Source organism: Furipterus horrens, unplaced genomic scaffold (genome assembly GCF_987537825.1).
Source record: "Furipterus horrens unplaced genomic scaffold, mFurHor1.1.pri manual_scaffold_12, whole genome shotgun sequence".
In the NCBI taxonomy this organism is placed as follows: domain Eukaryota; kingdom Metazoa; phylum Chordata; class Mammalia; order Chiroptera; family Furipteridae; genus Furipterus; species Furipterus horrens.
This window is the reverse complement of record NW_028327182.1, coordinates 24,993,389-25,012,278: the sequence shown is the minus strand read 5'-3', so window position 1 is coordinate 25,012,278 and position 18,890 is coordinate 24,993,389. Positions and strand designations below refer to the sequence as shown.

Below are 18,890 nucleotides of genomic sequence, written 5' to 3'. Positions count from 1 at the left end.
GGGCAGGTCAAGGTGGGTAGTCATGCCCCAAGCCTATAGCTTCTTCAGTAGACAGTTTTAAGCCAGCCCTGTGCATTGTTCTTCTGCATCTAGGTTAAACCCCCACTGAGCCAGAAGGAATTCCAGGCCGCTGGAGTGCTCGAGAGAGCACACAGTGAATCGTATCCCTTACTTTCTCCCACCATCCTCTAATCTTCCTTATGCTCTCTTCGTAATTCCAAATGCATAAAATAAACAGCAGAACTATCACTCTGCAGCGTTTAAAATCTTGCTTCCCAGCACTGTTGTCAGTTTTGCTCAAATAAATTCATTGAAGTTCTCTACAAGTTTAGAAGTATTTTCCATCTTCACCAGCATTTATTAGGTGATTGCACTAGTATTTCTATTCTTGTTTAGTCTATTGTTCCAGTATGTAGGTGAAACTTACAAATATCATCTCTTTTATTTTAACTGTAAGATTGTGTTTTATTGGTCTTTAAGATGCAAGATAAAAAGAAAAATCATCACTACCACATTTGGAGATTTGGAAATGATTGTGATGCTTTATAAATAATTTTGAACTGTAATATTACTATTACTATTATGATTAATAGTTATCAATAAAACTGAAAATATTTGTGGAATATTCTAATATTTCATATTGATACTTATAAAATAAGTTATATTCTACAGATATCAATGTAATTAAAAACTGAATAGTAACTTGGAAAAACTAGCCTTATTAATGTGTTTTCTATGCTTCCTATGCCGACGCCGCCTGCCGACGCCTATGCTTCCTATGTTTAGGTATGCCTTATTAATTAAAAAGCCAAATAGTGAATCTTCTGTGATTAACAGAAATTTCACTTCAAAGGGGGATCCTTAGTGCAGCTGAATTAGCAAGTGACAGACAAGTTTCAAGAATCCTGGAGTGGAGTCATGGCTAGATAGCTGATAAGTCCTGGAATTCATTTAACATGTGACTATGGTGGACAATTTTCTTTTCAGTAAATGGCACAATGATATCTGTTCTCCCTGTCTTATACAGGCTTGGGGTTCCTTGTCCAAACTGCTTCAGTGTCTTCATATGGTGCATAAGCTCATTGCATGCAATATAAGCAGCAATAGGCTAATGTGATCTATATATAAATATTAAAATAGTTGGTTGAATGCAGCAAATTTAGAGAAAATTTTCTTTAAGGAAAAAATTTACTTATATATAAAAATGTTGGTAACTTTAATAACCAAGTTTTAAATATGACCACTGCAAAACTTTACTGTTTAAAAAATAGACATATAACGATTTATCTTCTCTATTCCTTGAATTTTCAAAACTAAGTTGTATTCCTCAGTTACGTAATGTTGTCTGGATGTTCTATGTATTGGAAAAATATGTAGGCAGAGAAATTAAATATAGTAAATGCTACTAAACTGCACACTTAGAAGTGGTTAAGATAATAATTTTCATGGTATGTATTTTTAACTATGGTTTATTTTTAATCATTGATATTTATTTAGCATCTTATACTTATAATGACATTATTTTTCTGGAAAAATCTGACTAAAATATTTGACCCCATGTTCATGTTGGGAAACTTCAGATTTACTAACAGTTTCTTGAAACAAACTATTAATATTTTCTCTGGTTATTAGATTTCAACCTCTTTTTCCACCCAATAATAAAACTAAATTCCATGGTTAATAGTGACTCAAAAAGATGGATTTTCTTGCCTTTTCTGGATCCTATACATATTTATCAGCAGTCTCATTATGGTATGTGTGTTTTCTAAGCTCCAACCCTAACTGTTTCAAGTGAGTGATTACAGAAGAAAGTAATAATTAAAGAATGCATTTGGTTAAGCATAATATTTAAGAGGAAATAAACTTACACTTGGATAAAAATATATATTTTTGAATTTTGAAAAATCAAGCAATAAAAATTGACTTTCTTGATTAAAGAAAGATACACAGATAAAAGCAAACTTTCTATCATTTATTAATTGTATTTAAAATTTACATGGATCTATTAAGGACATTGTGTAATGTTTCCACTTTATGCTTTAAACAATTACAAACATTTGGCATAAAATACTATGCATATTAATGTAACAAGTTTGAAAAGTGTGGAATGAGAATCTGAAGTCCACCTTCATTCTAACAATGATCATTAACATCCCAAATGAATGGATCATAGATTTCTCTTTCAAAATTCTAAGTTTTGTTTTTAAATAAAGAAAATTCTAAAGGATATCAACATGCAGTGGATAATATAACATTCAGGATAGCTTCCATGCTTATACTGAACTCAATATAAGGCAAATGCCTATAATTGTACTGATATTTTGGCTCAGTGTGTTCAAAAAGCAGAGCACTGTGATAAGTTTAATGAAAACAATCCTTTGTGTTTGCCAGCTTCAGATTGCTAATATGGTTGCCAAAAAAATTCAACCATCACTTCTGATGATATATGCAGCTTTGATTATTAGCAGAACAAGTTTGTCTTCTGAATGGATGAGACAATCGTAGATCTGTTTCTCTAATTGTCCTTGTAGCTTAGGAAAATGAAAAAACAATGTGTTTGTTTTAATAAAACATCATTGTACCTTCTGGTATCACCACATCTGATTAGGAAAATGATAAACCAATCAGATTCTGTCAGATTGAAATATCATGTCTTCTACACTTGGCAACCTCTTGACTGTTGCCACAGATTATAAAACAATTGTGAATTATGAACTTATACATGTCACAAATATCAGTCTCTCCTTTTAATTGCTGAAGAAAAACAAGCCTTTGGTAACTCTAGTTATTGTATGCTACAATACCAAACAAATTACCAGTAACCATTCCTAAACTAATACATGGCCAGATATTGTTCCCATAGCAGTTTGATATTTTCTTGTTTTCTTTAATTCTGTTTGATCTTCTACCTCTTTTGACATCAGTCAGTAAATCTTCAGAAATTCTTGTTCTTGAAGAGTTTGCATCTCAGGAAGTTCTCATTTTTGCCTTCTGATATAAAAATAACCACGCCAGCAAATAAAATCTCTCCAAATAAAAGTAAGTCAAGGCTGTTTGATGACTACTACACAGGCACCTGCTCTCCCAATATTTAAGGAAGCCATCTGTCGAAAAGATTAAGCACAATTTAAGGAAAAAATTACTTTTGTGAAAAAATATACAAATTATAATATATTCAAAACAGTTATGTAAGTCAAAATCATAAATATGTTTTTGTATCTTTCAATTTAGTCACAAGTAGTACAAATATGGAAACAATGAACATGTCATTTATAAAAGAGAAATGACTTGTATATTAAAATTCTTAAAACCTGTAACCACTTATGAACTTTTTAATAAAAGGAAAGAAATATTTATTGATTTTTTGTGTAATAAAGCTGCTATAGAATTTCCAGAAAGTATTTATTCTAGAGCTTGCATGGACAAATTTCTGAAGATATTTTATAGTGATAGATTAGAATACATTTTATATGAAATAGCTATTATACTTACAGAAATCATTTTGAAGTTATTTCCCCTGATATTATACTAAATTAAATGTGTTATTTATTCACTCTAAGGAGAGGCACAGAATGAAGTAACTTCAATATTTTGTTATGAATAGGCCATAATCATAATTGGTATAGGGCTTATTTTAAGAATTTCATCTTATGGTCATTGAGATGACAACTGAGGTTTTTAAAGATAATAGTGAATATGGAATTGGCTAGAAATATATTAAAAACAATAACTATTACAGAGTTGTAATGAAAATTTATTCCGTGGTGGTAAGCCAAGATTTAATAATTCGAGCTTTTTGATTTCAATGATTTTTATTACAGTTTTCTAAGAATAATTTATGCACATAAAATTTCATGGTAGACTAGAAATTGTTGGATATTATCTCAATCTGAAAAAAAGTAAATAAAATGTAAGAAATAAAATACTGAAGAATATAATAACCTCAGAAAACATACATTATATTATTGATTAAGAAAGCACATGGTCTTAACTCTCTAAATATGAAAACTGTCACCATTATCTACTAGTTCTGTAAATGTACTTATTGATTCTTGCCACCCCTTTGTAGATCAAAACCTTCTCACATGATATTTTTAATTTTTTTTTATTTAATACATTATTTTATAAATACTTTAAGGTAATATTTCTTGTCTTTATTATAGTTAGTTGCTCAAAATGAGAGGAGAAAAGGGTCATGTGAAAACATTGATAGAATATTGTGCATCAAGAATGATTTTTATAGTTTCCTACATTCACCTTCATAATATCATCATGAATTGTTATCTTCATATGACAGGTGTGTGAGGCACTGTTAAGAGACAATATGTAAATCCCATAATATCAATGTAAACAAACTGAAATGTGTGACTCCAAAGTGCACACACTTTCCATTGTCTCTCTCTTGGTTTCTAATGATTTTCAAGTGTTGTTTGGCATCAGTCATCTAAAGAACTTTTACAAAATATGTGCTCAAGTCTCACCACTATGTAGGAATAGAATGAGTATTAGGCAGTCATATTTTTGCAGTTTCCCAAAAAGACTCTGATGTTCTTTTAATACTGAGAAGTATTATGCATCATTTTTAGACAAAGTATGGAGTGAAGGGTTTCAGTTTAAATCTACGTCTATATCTCTATACATTCATATTTACATGTATAAAAATTAATCTCTGCTTTCTTTTCCAGAAATATGCTCCTCATGTGTTTCTTATCTCATTGAAAGACACAAACACCACTATGCTCAAAAAAGAAACCTAGAGCACATCTGTGACCCTTAGTTTTTCCTTCCTCAACCTTACATATGAATACTCAAGTCTATTGATATTTCTCCAACCAACTTAATTGCAACCTTACTTACTATCTTCACACTAATTCAGGTTACAATTTTATCTTGAGTATGAAAAGGATAAAAATATGACACTGCAGGGAACCGCTCCTCGTGGTTTAGGGAACTGTAGCCCTGGCCTGAGCATGACTGCTGCCAGCATTCTGGCCGTGCCTGTCTTTAAGTCTCAACATAAGGCTGTGTGTGAGACATACCGAAAGCCACTTGGAGGGTTTCTGTGGGAATTAGATTTGAAAAATGTTCATTATGCTTTTATGCTTTAGAACTTGCTCTGCTTTCTTTATCTGTAGTATAACATAAACGGTCTCTAGATAGGAATGTATGAAACCTTGCACCTAATGCCAGTGTGGCGTCAAGATGTTTGATAGACCCTGATGCAGACTGGCCACTGTGCCCCCTGCACTTGTACATGTAACCTGTTATTGTTAGCTGTAACCCTAATGCCTCCAAACTACTGATCATTCATGAATCTTGACCTTGCATCTCTCATGTGTATCCTCCTCAATAAAAGGCATGAGGGAAGAAGGTCTAATTGCTGTTCTCCACTAGAGAGGCAGCCACCTTCCTTCCCCCAGACATAATAAAATGTCCTGGGTAAAAGTTTGTTCTGCCGTGGTCATGAAGCCTCTGCTGGACAGAGCAGCTTCCAACTGAGCCTAGGGTGTGTGAGGCACTTCTGCCATATGACACCCTAAGATATTCCACTTTTACTGTTGTTTAATTTAACTTAAAGGTACTTGAGAGAGAACAGTGCAGGAAGGAAACTCTTGCCCTCTTCCGTTGCCCTGACATCATGAGATAAATGTCCCATATGAAAAGTACTTAACTTGTGCCAGGAGGGTAAAAGACATCCCTATCATTGATATTATATTATATTAAATGTGTTATTTATTCACTCTAAGGAGAGGCATACAATGAAGTAAATTCAATATTTTGTTATGAATAGGCCATAATTACAATAGGCCTTATCACTAGAGATACAGAATTTATGGCTAAAAATGCTGTATAAACAAACCTTGTTACTTCACCAATATACTACCTCAAGTCAAAATCCCTTTGTCTTGTCAATTTTTCACAAATTCGTTGTTTCTGTGTCTAAATGGTATAAAAGTTTTCTGCTTTGGTAACTTTTTTGAATTTCATATTTGTATGAGATTCCTATAAATATAGTATTAAATTTGCTTTCCTTTTGTTAATCTATTTTATGTTAATTGAATTATTAGACAAATCAAAGAACTTAGAAGGGAAGAGGGAAAATTTTTTCCACTGTCTAGTGGATTAGTAAAATAATCTTCTTAACATATTTTCTTGACTGTAATCTTCTTTTCCCCTAATTATTTTTTTTACATCTTCTAAAGTGCAATTCTTTTAAAATGCAATTCTGATTATTTACTTTTTCTGTTTAAAATTATTTATTAACTCACTTTCAGTATTTTTGTAAAGTGAAAATTCTATAGCACGTTTCTGTCTGTAGATCACACAGACCCTGTTTATCTCTCCAAATTCAATGCTCAACTACTTCATTGCTTGCCCAGTGGAACATATTTGTTCTCCTTCCTGTGGCTCTTTACAAGTTTTGTTCCCTGAACCACTCCTCATATTTTCATCTGATTAACTATTACTCAGTTGTCAGCCCTCATTCTACATATTTTCTGAAAGAAGATTCCTGTACCCAACACATTCGGGATCTACTAAAATGCTAAGTATTTTCCTTACCAAAGAATTTATCGTGCTATTTTAAGGATTATAAATTCTACATAAATACATTATAAATATTCAAGAGAGCTTTTCTTCTTTCTCCCTTGGTCCAACTTTGTCTATCTATCATCTATCATCTATCATCTATCTACAGTACTGAGTATTGATTGGGTAGTTGTATTTTTGCAGTTGTAATATATATATATATATTTATATATGATCTGCCTTGCTCTCCCTCCTGGGATATATCTTTCAGCCTTAGAGGATAACCTGATAAAGCTGGCCATGGAAACCAATCAGAAAAAAGCAGCTGAGGACGTAGATACCTCACCAGGCTTCTTGGGAACTCATTCACAGTATCTTACATATCTATTGTGTACAAATAAATTAATCCATGCACAACAGAGCAAACTGACTTGCAAGAGTAATTCTCAATTTATATCTGAAACATTCACACATCACTTACCCTGTTTCAGCCACTCTACTAGTCTTTGGAGACATGACAGTAAATGTTATACTATCTTTGTCCCTTTACCGCTGCAGATGGCTGCAGCATGAGAGTGCTATGACCATATAACATGAACAGGTTATTTTATCCAGGCTAGGAGAAATTGATTAAAACTCTTTTTTTGTCTTAAAACACACACTTTTTTTCCAAATCAAACACAAGAAAGACATTCAACGTTAAATGACAAAGTCAAATTTACTTAAAACACACATACATGCATGCATGTGTTCTCTATAAAACTAAGACACGAATCTGGAATTGTTCTCAATATATTTCCATTATTTCCCAAAGCTAGTTTGCAGAGTTTTGAAAATATGCATTCATGGATTTTTAAATATAGTTTGCTTGTTTATGCTAATGCCTATTCATTTGAGGGTACCTACCAATAATAAATGGGATACACAATTTATTTTATTCATTTATGGGATAAGTAAATAAAAGAGATAGGAATTATTCAGCAAATACAAATTTATTTTTTCTAGTGGCCTGGAATCCTGCAAATTTTCAAAGGGATTTCAAGTGGGTCTGCTGATGGTCCCTCAAGAGTCTTAAGACATAAATAATAAAAATACGTGGATGCAAATTTTTAGAGGAATATAAAACCTTGAACATTAATGTTTATTATACTAAAATAAAGTTATTATAAAACATTTTTAAGTACCACTTTGCTGTTTGTAAGATATTATATGATCCAAAAGAGAGTTATAAAATACAGATGAGGAAAAATGGTCTTTAGGAGGTTTTTATTTATTATTACAGCATGTACTATTTTGATTTCAATTTTAAAAGAATGATAAGCAGAAATATATAATAAAGACATTATACTACATCATATATATGTTCATAAACTTTTATTTAATGTTCATTTGTGAAAGTGGCACATTTAAAGTACATTCCATTGAACTGGTGTATTTCCTTAGCAAATCAACAATCATTAATTATGCAGTGCTCCCTTTGTAAACACTAAAGACTTAGAAAGGTAAGAATTTAAAATATGTGCTCTAATATTTTAGTGCCATAATTACTAGCTTCCTTTATATTGTCTGCTCTTTGGAGAAGGAATGCTTCTTCTTTCACAATTAAAGTAAAACGTAGAAAATCACAGGGCCTAGTTCTTCAAATGCTTCCCATTTTTTCTTCTTTCATTATACCTTCTTCCTTTGTTTTTATTGAATTTCATCTGTCCTTGTTGAAATCAAAGAGTTTTCCCAGAGGGAAGAGTAAGTACCTTAGCGCATCCATTAGGAATTTGGTTTTGTACTTAAATATAGCTTATCTAAATATTGTGTTTAAACACATATCTAAACTGGGACAATCAAGGGAGTTGTATTTAGAAAAGAAGGGGAAGAAAGGAGAAACTGAATAGGAGGAAAGAAGTTTGAGAATACTATATCCATTCCTGCTATTACAAACAGTGCCATAGGAGCTATATAGCAAAGGTACTTTCCACTGTAATCTTTTTTGCTCTAATTTTCCCCCCATCACTCATACATACCAACAGAAATTCTCTAGCTATATGACTAGAATGAGAGCTATTCTAATCTGTTCCTGAGTCTCTAACTACAGTGTATATTCAAGGATAATGCCTCACCTAATATCAAATCATTTCATGCCATCTTCCAGACCAAAGTGATTGTCCAGGGATGAGTGCTTTATATATAACAGACCATTCAGAGCACTTTGCAATTTGTTTCTTATTTAAAAATTAGTTCTTTTATATTCTGTTTATGGCTATGAGTATTGCTACTTGGACTTTCTACCCCACAGAAAATTTCTCTGCAGCAGGGAACAACAGACCTAACAGTCAAGCAAAAATGGGAGGCAGATAATTGATTTTTGCAGTTTTCCATCCTTTTATGCCGGTTATCTCTAAAATCAAATATTCTTGTTAAGGTTTTGTGAATCAATATATTCTACTTTTACTTTTTGTTTTAGCTAATTAAAATTCAGTTCCTGTTCATTGTTATTACTTATAATAAAGAGGAAATTCCACTGAAACTTGAATGTCACTTTTTAATATAAATTTTATTAAAGTATAGCACACATAAGAGAAAAGTACACAAAAACATCTAATTTAATTATTTTTTACAATATGAACACAATAGACAAAATCAATCACTTTGAGTTCAGAGTGATTTGACTAGATAGATAACTATATGTACCCCTCTCCTTCAAAGAAAGTAAATGAAATATAGTCTTATATTTAAAGTAAACATGTTGGCAACAATCTTACCTGTGTCCACTCATTAGTTTGTGGATCATAAGATTCCATGGTGTTTAGGTATGTCTGCCCATCATAGCCACCAACAGCGTATAATCTGTCACCAAGGAGACAAACTCCAACAGCATCTCTGGGCATACTCAAAGGAGCCACCATGGTCCATGTGTCTGTTTTGGGATCATATCTAAAACGCAAGAATAGTAGTACATATTCTAATTACATTCAACTATCACTATATAAATGATACCCTTTCAAAACCATACCATGAAAAACAAAACTAGTTTGTTCTAAAAGCTCATTTATTTGAGCAGATGTTCAAGAGCTAATATCACCAAAGTCTAGCCCTCTAAACTTTAAAGTTTAGACTCTTCAGACCTAGGCTCTTATTTATACAGGTGCAGAATCATTTAACACGATGAATAACATAATTTCTTTCCATGAGGAAGTCAGATATGTAAATGACTATTTACTACAGAATAAGCAAAGTGTTATGGTAATGAAACATAAGTAATTGTTAAAAATCTGGGAGGACTGTGGAATACTTCATAGTTGAAGTCTACTTTAAATGATGTCTGAAAGCCTAGCCTAAATTTGCAAGAAATAAGAAGTTTGGGTAAAAGAACTGAAGTGTTAGTAAAAATGCATGACCAGCTTTAAGGAAACAGATATACAAGGAGGTTAAGTTTAAGGATGTACAAAAGAGCACAGTGTCTAAAATGTGTTTTTTAATCAACTTATGGATATTTGACTCCCAGAGTAAGCAGGTGTTTTTTATTTACTCAATAGAAAAACAGGAAACTTCTGAAGCTATGAACAGAACTATGTTTTAGTGACATAACTCAAGATTTGCCATGAGGAAGACATTGGTAAATCAAGAGAATGAAGGTGAGGGGGTGGGGGGGAGGGGGGATTCAAGTTATTATTATTGAATTTAGACCAAAATTAATTTAGTTATCATACAGTTTGATTACCATACATTACATACAGGTATTTTATATTTTAAGTGGTAAAAATCTGAAGGATCCTATGGGGAATGAGCTTTACTTCAGATAAGAATGAATGATTAAATAACTCCTTTGCCTTTAATCTGCAACTACAGGTTCAGATACAGAAACAAGAAAGCTAGTAAGAACCTTGCAGAGAGTAAATACAAAAGAAGACTGGATGAAATTATTTTCTTTAAACAAACACAGCAAATATATTCTTGGCTACTTTTCTACTCCAATCTTATTTTTCACTAATTGAAGCTTTCAACCCACAAACTCTTAAAACAAAGATAGAAATAAACAGAAGGCAAGCTCCTTCTCCCCAAAACCTCACCAATAGTTTATTGGAAATAAAGAAGGTTGTTACCAAAAAAATGGTTGGAATGATCCCAAGTATCTGGAATTCATATTTCATAGAGAATATTTATGTTGCCCAAGATGCTACATGTAATTACACTCCATAGTTGAAGGGGTTGTAACAGTATAGATGATATATATGAAATGAAAGAATGGTTGAATGCCTGCAAAACCAAGCAGAGACTGTCTAACAAATAAAAATACAATTTTATGTACAGCAATTAATAAACACAACCATCACAAAGAGACACAGGCATATGTGGACACATAAACACAGACACAATCTATTCCATCAAAATCTTCTTTAAAATATTGAAACGTACCATAAACTTTTGAAATTTATAGATTAAAAAGAAAAAGTAAACAGGGAAGAAAAGACACCACATGGGGTCAGGTAGTACAATCTATAAAATACAATGTGTACAGGATAATTGACTGAATTTTTCAATTAAAAAAAGTAATAATGAATAAATAAGAAGAAATAACTTGTATAAATTAAATGTGATTTAAACCCATAACAAAATAGAGTGGATTTTACTTGGATCCAAATTCAGACAGACCAACTATTAAAAGGTGTTTAAGACATTTTGGAAATTTTAATTCTGGGCATCAGATTTTAATAAGGTGTTATTGAAGTTTCTATTAGTTTTGATAATGGCATTGTAATTATATTAAAATATAATGTCCTGATCATTTAAAATTGTTTATGGAATGAAATCAGCTAAAATGATATTTTTAAGAATCTCTTAAAATAATATTTCAGAAAAAGAAGACAGTAAAGGTGAGTGAATGAAACAAAAATGTCAGATTGGTGATGGTTCTTGAATCTGGGTAATGAGTGCAAGGGAGTGTACTGTGTTGTTTACTCTTTGTCAGAAAAATTTTGTAGTAAAAATCACTTTAAACGGAAGCATGTATAGTATACTTTAATTTCAGTGAACAGTGAACAGCCTTTTATTTTGTTCATTCATCAATAAACTGCAGTGTGGCTTTCGTTACAATCAATTTACTTAAACAGCTTTTGCTGAAGTCATATTTTAGTCATCATTTAACTTTTATTCAACTCCATAGAATTATTTCAAGCTACTGTCCACAAACAGACATTGTTTATCACTTTGCAAAAAGGCAGAAGGAATGAAGAAACAGCTAACAGTAGTGCACTAAGCAATTATAAATGAATTTCTGAAAGCTTATGAAACTCCAAGTGAAATGCAAGTATCACAATTCTCTACTACTCATGTTCCAGGTTAAAGTAAGAACACAGTAGGATGTCTTATATTTAGGTGCACATTTAAAAAATAGTATCGTCCCTTAAGAAGTATATATATCATTTTTCTTATGTCTTACAAAATTCCTGAAGAGAATTTAAAAGATTTAGTGCATTCTTTAATAAGATCTAAATCTTTGAATTAGAAGTACCTGTCATGAGTGGTAGGTAATATACTTTATATGTGTAATAATAATCTTTTAATTTATATCTGGCACAACCAAGACAGAGTACCACCCTCCCTCCTGCCTCTCAAACACTCTCTCACTGATATTTAAAAAGTAATCACGAGGTCCTGACCAGTTGGCTCAGCTGGTTGGGCATCCTCCCAAAAGCAAAAAATTGCAGGTTCAATTCCTGCTCAGAGCACATGTCTGTGTTGTGGGTTGGGGCTCTGGTCAGGGCACCCAGTCAATGTTTCCCCCATATCAATGCTTTCCTCCTTCTTTTTCTCTCTCCTTCCCCTGCTCTTCTAAAATAAATAAATAAATAAAATCTTAACAAAAATAACATAAATTCAAAATTACCTATTAGCAGGTACGCTTGTTCTCATATTAATGACTCTTAAGTTTTTTTTTTTTTTAATAATCAGAATATTATGAATTCACCTCTCAGCTTGGAGATAAAATTGTTACCTAAAAAGTGAAGTAAACTTTTTAAGTTTAGGAAAGGATTCACAGATTTATGCAACCTGTCCAGAAAAGGTCTAACCATTGTTAATATAACGAGAATGGTTTGTGTGACATCAATGTAACCTGGCAGCCAGGGAAAGTGGATTGGAATGTGCATATGTGAACAATGGCAACTTCATTGTACTAATCAGTGGGGTAGTAGATGCCATTGAGTGAGCATGTGTACTGTGTGGCATCACATTTAAAATGAATGAGCTAGTAGAGCAACAAACTCGCATCAAATTTTGCGTTAAACTTGAACATTTCTCTGCAGAAACTATTTAGATGCCTCAGAAGGCCACAGTTATGAGCAACTGGTGATTAGCAGCTTCATTAGGATAATGAACCTGCTCATACATCATGTCTTGTGCAGAGCAGAATTTTTTGGCAAAACATCAAATCACCCAGGTTACTCAGCCCCACTACAGCCCAGATTCGGTGCCCTGGCTTTCCCCAGACCTCAGATCACCTTTAAAAGTAAAGAGATTTAAAACTGTCTATGAGATTCAGGAAAATATGATGGGGCAGCTGATGGCATTGGGAGAACTGTGTGGTCCCAAGGTGCCTTCTTTGAAGGGGACTGAAATGTCATTGTCCCATGTACAATGTTTCTTGTATCTCGTATCTTCTTTAATGAATGTCTCTAGTTTTCATATCGCACGGCTAGTAATTTCTGGAAAGATCTCAATAAACATTTGCAAAAAATAACTAAAAGTGAACTCTGTCACTGTCAATTCACGTTTTTGACAAAATTTAGTTCTAAGCATTTGGGGCAGTAGAGGGCAGCAGGTCCCTGGTTTCCTTTGTTGTTGTTATTGCTGTTTAAGGAGGGGGCTGACTTTTATATTTAGGCTCTCTTTGTTTCCTGCATTTCAACTTGGCTTTCATGGTCAGAGTGTAAGCTCTGTGTCAGGGACTCTATTAAAGTTCATAGCCCTCAGACAAAAGAAGCACTAGTATATAAAATGGTGGCTGAAATTGGTTATAAAGTGAAAACTTGCAGTCACAGGATAAAAGTTAGTTTTTCATTGAAAATCCCTGTGAAGTTCTTGAGGTACCATTAATTTTCAAGCATGGTCATTTCTTAAAATATTTAATGGAAAATTGTTTTAAATATAAAAGCATTACTTTAATAGCAAATAGAATTTAAAATATTCATTTTTCTAAATTCATACTGGCAATATTCCACTAAAAAGCAAATTAAACAACATAGAAGTGTCTTGTAGCCAGGTATGTTTTCCTGTAAAACAACACAAATAAGGAAACAAAGAAAGAATAAAGGAAAAAATTAAAAAGCTCCGAAAGTGTGGTTTTTAGATTTCTAGTAAATGAATTCTACAATCTATAATTGAATTGATTTTAATAATTTGTGAATTGCAAGAGACAATGTGTTAAAAATAAATAATTTTATTTTTTCTGTAAAGAAAACTATCTCACAAGGTATCATGAGATGATCAGTTAAAATAACTTTATAATTAATCTTAATACCTATTTCTTCTTCAAGGTTATCTTGGGGTTTAGGGTCATTTTCGTTTTATTTAAATTATAACATCAAATTTTAAATGTATATTTATCTATAATCACAATCCATAAGTGTTTTTAATTTAATAAGGACTGCATTTTATTCATAAGTCCGTTTAGAATAAATTCATATTTTTATAATTTTCACTATTCTAATCCAAAAAAAATGACATTCCCTTCCATTTATTTAGAACTTCATAAGCTTTTCTCAATAATGTTTTATTTTCGCTTTAGTGGTATTGCATATGTATTGTGAAATTTATTACTAGATATTTTTAAACTATTTTAGCTTTGTTACTTATTGCTTACATGTAGAAATACAATTAATTTTACATATTGACTGAGTATACAGCAACCTTATTAATTCACTCATTAACTCAAATAATTTCTACTTAGATTCTGATTCAATTATCATTAGATATATATCATACAAGCTTGAATATTGACAATTTATTTATCCCTTTGCAATTGTTAGTTTCTTTCCCTTTTTTTACTTATCACTGGCTAGTTACTTTATAAAATGTTGAAGAACAGTGCTACTGGCAGTCATTTTATTTTTGCATTCTAATGAAAATTTCAAAACAAAGTACTTTAGTATCTATCAATTTTTATACTAATTTCTCTTCCAAATTTGGTGAGATTTTTTTATTATAATGGTGTTTAGTTTTATCTTTACTTTTGCATCTATTCAGATGTTTATTTTATTACTATATTGAGTTATATTGGCTCACTTTTCTATAGTAAAACAAACTTGTATTTCTGGAATAAGTTCAAATTTGTTGAGCCATGCTATTTATATCTTAGTTTGTTTTGCTAATGTTTCTTTCAGATATTTTCATATATGCCCCTGAGAGAGTTTAACCAGCATTATTTTTCTTTCTCTTGTTTTTTCTTTTATAATAATTATATAGCTGTATTTTTAAACACATTTGTTCATTTTAGCTAACAATTCAAATAATGGTATAAACATGTTCAAATGGTTTCTTTATATAGTCTGCATAATATACAGTGAAGTCTACTCTTACATTTCTTATAAAGGTACTTTTTCTTTTCTTTTTTTTGACAATTTAACAAGTAGTTTATAAATTTTATTGCAAATGTTCAAAGAAACAGCTTGGGCTTCCTTTAAATTTTCTCTCTCGCATGCTATATTTTTCTATTTTATTAATATGATTTTATCATTATTACCTTACTCCTATATTTAAGTTTTCACTTTTATTATAATTATAACTTCTTGAGGTTGAAGCTGAAATTTTTGCCTTTCTGCTTTTTAATTTGTTAAATACATGAACTTAAGTCTGTACACCTCTCTGTAAGATTTTTTTCAGCTACATTCCATAGAGTTTGATATACCATATTTTCACTATCATTCAGTTCAAAATATCTTCTAATTTGATCCTTGTGGTATTTAGAAGTATATTGCCTAATTTTAAATAGTTGAGTACTTAAAAAAAATTATGTTTATTTATTTCTAGGTCAATTCTACTTTGGTCAGAGAACATGTTCTATGAGGTTTCAAGCTTCTGAAATTTGTTGATGTTTATTTTATGGTCAGAAATTGTAAATTTTGGTAAATATCCCCTATTCCCTAAAAATACTGTCTATAAGGGAAATCAATACTGAAGTACAATTAGTTTTTTTTTCTAAATATTATATATACTAAACTAAAATGTGGAGAGAAAATCATTTTCATTTCAAACATATGATTATCTACCCTAAAAATGTTAAATTATTTGTATTCTCTTAGAAGAGAGTTGGTTTGATAAAACATAAATATATGGAAGTTGATCATTTTCTTAGTAACTTTTTTAATGGACTCAGCTTTTTCACTACCACATATCTGCATGGCTTATCTGCCTCCATGGGCCTAGCTGCAGAGGCCTTAGAGACTCCGTATTGTGATCAGTAGACCTTGGTGTCTTTTGGTGCTCCCTTCCACCCTGCAAGGAGGCCCACAAAGTCAGTGCCACCTGAAAAGGGCGGCTGGCTGCAGATCAGACTTGTGGGACTGGCTTCCCTGATGTTGGAAATCAAGACTTCTGATTTGAGGTATGTTTACATGCCTCTCGGTCCAGGTGTTTAATGATCCCAGCAGCGAGCTGGACTGGCTGGTGCTGACAGTCTCTGACTGCTCAGGCCTCAGAATCTTAAAGACATCCTGTAACTTAAAAAGAATCTTGCTGAGTACTCCATTTTCCCTGATGCTGATAAGGAAATCAGACAAAACTAAGTACAAATGATGTTTAACCTTAATTGCTTTCTGAACAGTGCATCCGTTCCTTAGCCTTAAAAGAGTAAGTGATTGGATTTCTGTTTTCCTGTTTTTCTGTCTATGAATGCTATATAGACTTGTTTGTCAGGAAGCAGTTCTCTTCAGTTGACCTTTTGAACTTCCTCTGTTGTAAGTTTTAAGTACCTTGTGATCATTCCAGGGATGCACCTGTGAGCTCATCCCTGGACCCTCCCTGTTAATTAGCGTATCTGCAAAATCCAATAAAAGGAAGGTGTTTGCACTCCTCAGTGCTGACCCTGCCTGAGGAAGCGGCAGCCCTCTGACCATCTCCCATTCTATCTGCTGGAATTACTTCTGCGCCCTGGACCACAAAGTACTACAACACTTCTCTAAGGCTGAGAAAGGATTCAGGTTACATGACCTCAGTAACTTCCCACAAGAAAAGAGTTAAAGGACACAAGTATTTTATATTATTTGCTAAGTCATTGACTAAATAGATAAAAGAGTCAACTGATAACAAGAAAAGCTATAAAATTAAGATGCAATATAGATGCACATATATTTGATTTCAAGATGAAAAATGGAAAGTGACATGGTGTTAAATATGGATTGTCTCAAAGAAAAATAAAATAAAATGAGATATAAACAGAATTGTAAATTTTTACTTGACAAGCTCCTACCTAATGAAGGAGGCCTGTTAGTGTGATGTCTTTGAGAAGTTCCACTCCCACCACACCGTGACTAGCATGGGCCAATGCAACTTCAGCAGGTGTGATGCAGGCAGAGGCTTGATGAATCATTGCATGGGATGTTTGTCATTTTTGAGCCACCTCTTCTTGAACTCTCTCATCTTGGACCCCCAACCATATTTGGTGGAATGTCCAAACCACAAAGAGTCCAGTAGAAGAGAACCATGCTGTTCTGGCTAAAGCCTTGGCTAAGCTCTCAAATGACAGCTAACCCTAACTGCCAGCTCTGTGAGAGGACCATCTTAAATACCCCAGCCGTGCTGAGCTCCAGGATGACTGCAGCATCAGACAACACTATGTGGAGTAATAGCCCAACTGAACCCAGTCAACACAGAATCATGAAAGAAAACAAATGACGTTTTAAGCCGCTAAGATTTTGGAATTGATAGAAATATATCATCCAAACAATAGTAAGCAATTTCATGAAGAAATATATGTTTACCTTTAAAGAAATATAAAACGACGGCATATAAAGCAAATATTGGAAAATATGTGTAAAATACATAATACACATTGGTTATAACATGTATATCCAACATTTATAAAAGTAAATAGACAAAATAACTGTTCTAGTATTGTTAGTCCAAATCAGCGTCAAAACAAAAGACACGTAATAAGTCATGGTAAGATTTAAGATGAGAAGGCCCACATCATCAGAAAATGCACATTAACCCATCCATTGATTTATTCTTCTGATTTTTTAAGCACTTATTATATGCTATATTTCTGAGATATAGAGTCTAAACATACAGTTTGAAAAAGAGACAAAGAAACAGACTGAAACTTGGCTAAAATTTATCTTTTCTTAAAAATATATTTTAAAACAGTAAAATAATCAAACGTAGACATCAGTTTACATAAATAAATTTGTCAAAGTTACTGATGAAATTTTTTTATTTTATCATCTTTCTCCTGATTTTCCAAGACACTTGCCACAAGTACTACCTAAGTTAGGAGTAAAAAAACTTTATGCCTTGGTTGGGCAGCTCAATTGATTGGAGTGTAGTCCCTAAGCTGAAATGTTGAGGGATCAATCCCTGGTTGGGGCATGTATAGGAGGCAACTGATTGCCTTTATTCTTTCACATAGATGTCTCTCAATGGCACTCTCTCTCTCTCTCTCTCTCTCTCTCTCTCTTCTTCTCTCTCTAAAAATCAATAAACCCCAAATGAAGATAAAAAAAGAATATACAGTACTCCCTCACTTATCGCGGGTATTATGTTCTAGACACCCCCCTCATGAAGTAGGAACCTTACATTTATTCTATACTCTTAAACCTATGTAACTTTAACAACATCCGTATACAGTACCACAAAATTCCGTGATATAGCAAAAAATCGGTGATAAATAATTAAATATAATATTTTTAAAAATCCTGTGATACAGTGAGGCCGCGATAAGTGAATCGCGATAAAGAGAGGGACTACTGTAAAATCTTTAAAATAATTTGAAATCTAAGACAATATTTCTTACTTTCAAATTCAGCCTCAATATACAAATTATTCTCTGGTCAGGATATATTGCTCAATACAAGATCTCCCACACAATGTTTATGGATGTGTGTCCTGTTTTGATTCAGCTACAGCAGTCCTGCTACTTAGGGTCACATGTAAAGTGAAATGGTTTTGAGTTGATAAGTATCCATAATTTAAATAAAAAGTAAATCTCTCCTTCATCTTTTCTTATTTTTTAGATATGCTACAATTCTTGAATTATGTTTGAATCAATAACATAAAATGAGAAATTAAAAGAAATAATTCAAAACTTCACTGTTAACTTATATATTAATATTTTGGTATTTTAAAAGTGATTATTTATTTAAATGAATAATGCA

General features: G+C 32.3%; 1 protein-coding gene across 2 annotated transcripts in view; it reads right to left on the bottom strand.

Moving 5' to 3' along the window:
* Positions 1-2,014: 2,014 nt before the first annotated feature.
* Positions 2,015-18,890, bottom strand: part of KLHL1 (kelch like family member 1) — a 323,324-nt gene continuing 306,448 nt past the window's right edge. For both annotated transcript variants that reach the window (XM_090257994.1, XM_090257995.1), the window contains 2 exons: positions 9,285-9,456; positions 2,015-3,104 (listed from right to left, as the gene is read on the bottom strand). In XM_090257994.1, the coding sequence (XP_090114120.1) occupies positions 3,045-3,104; positions 9,285-9,456 (232 nt within the window). In that variant the 3' untranslated portion in view covers positions 2,015-3,044. The remainder of the gene's footprint in view (positions 3,105-9,284; positions 9,457-18,890) is intronic.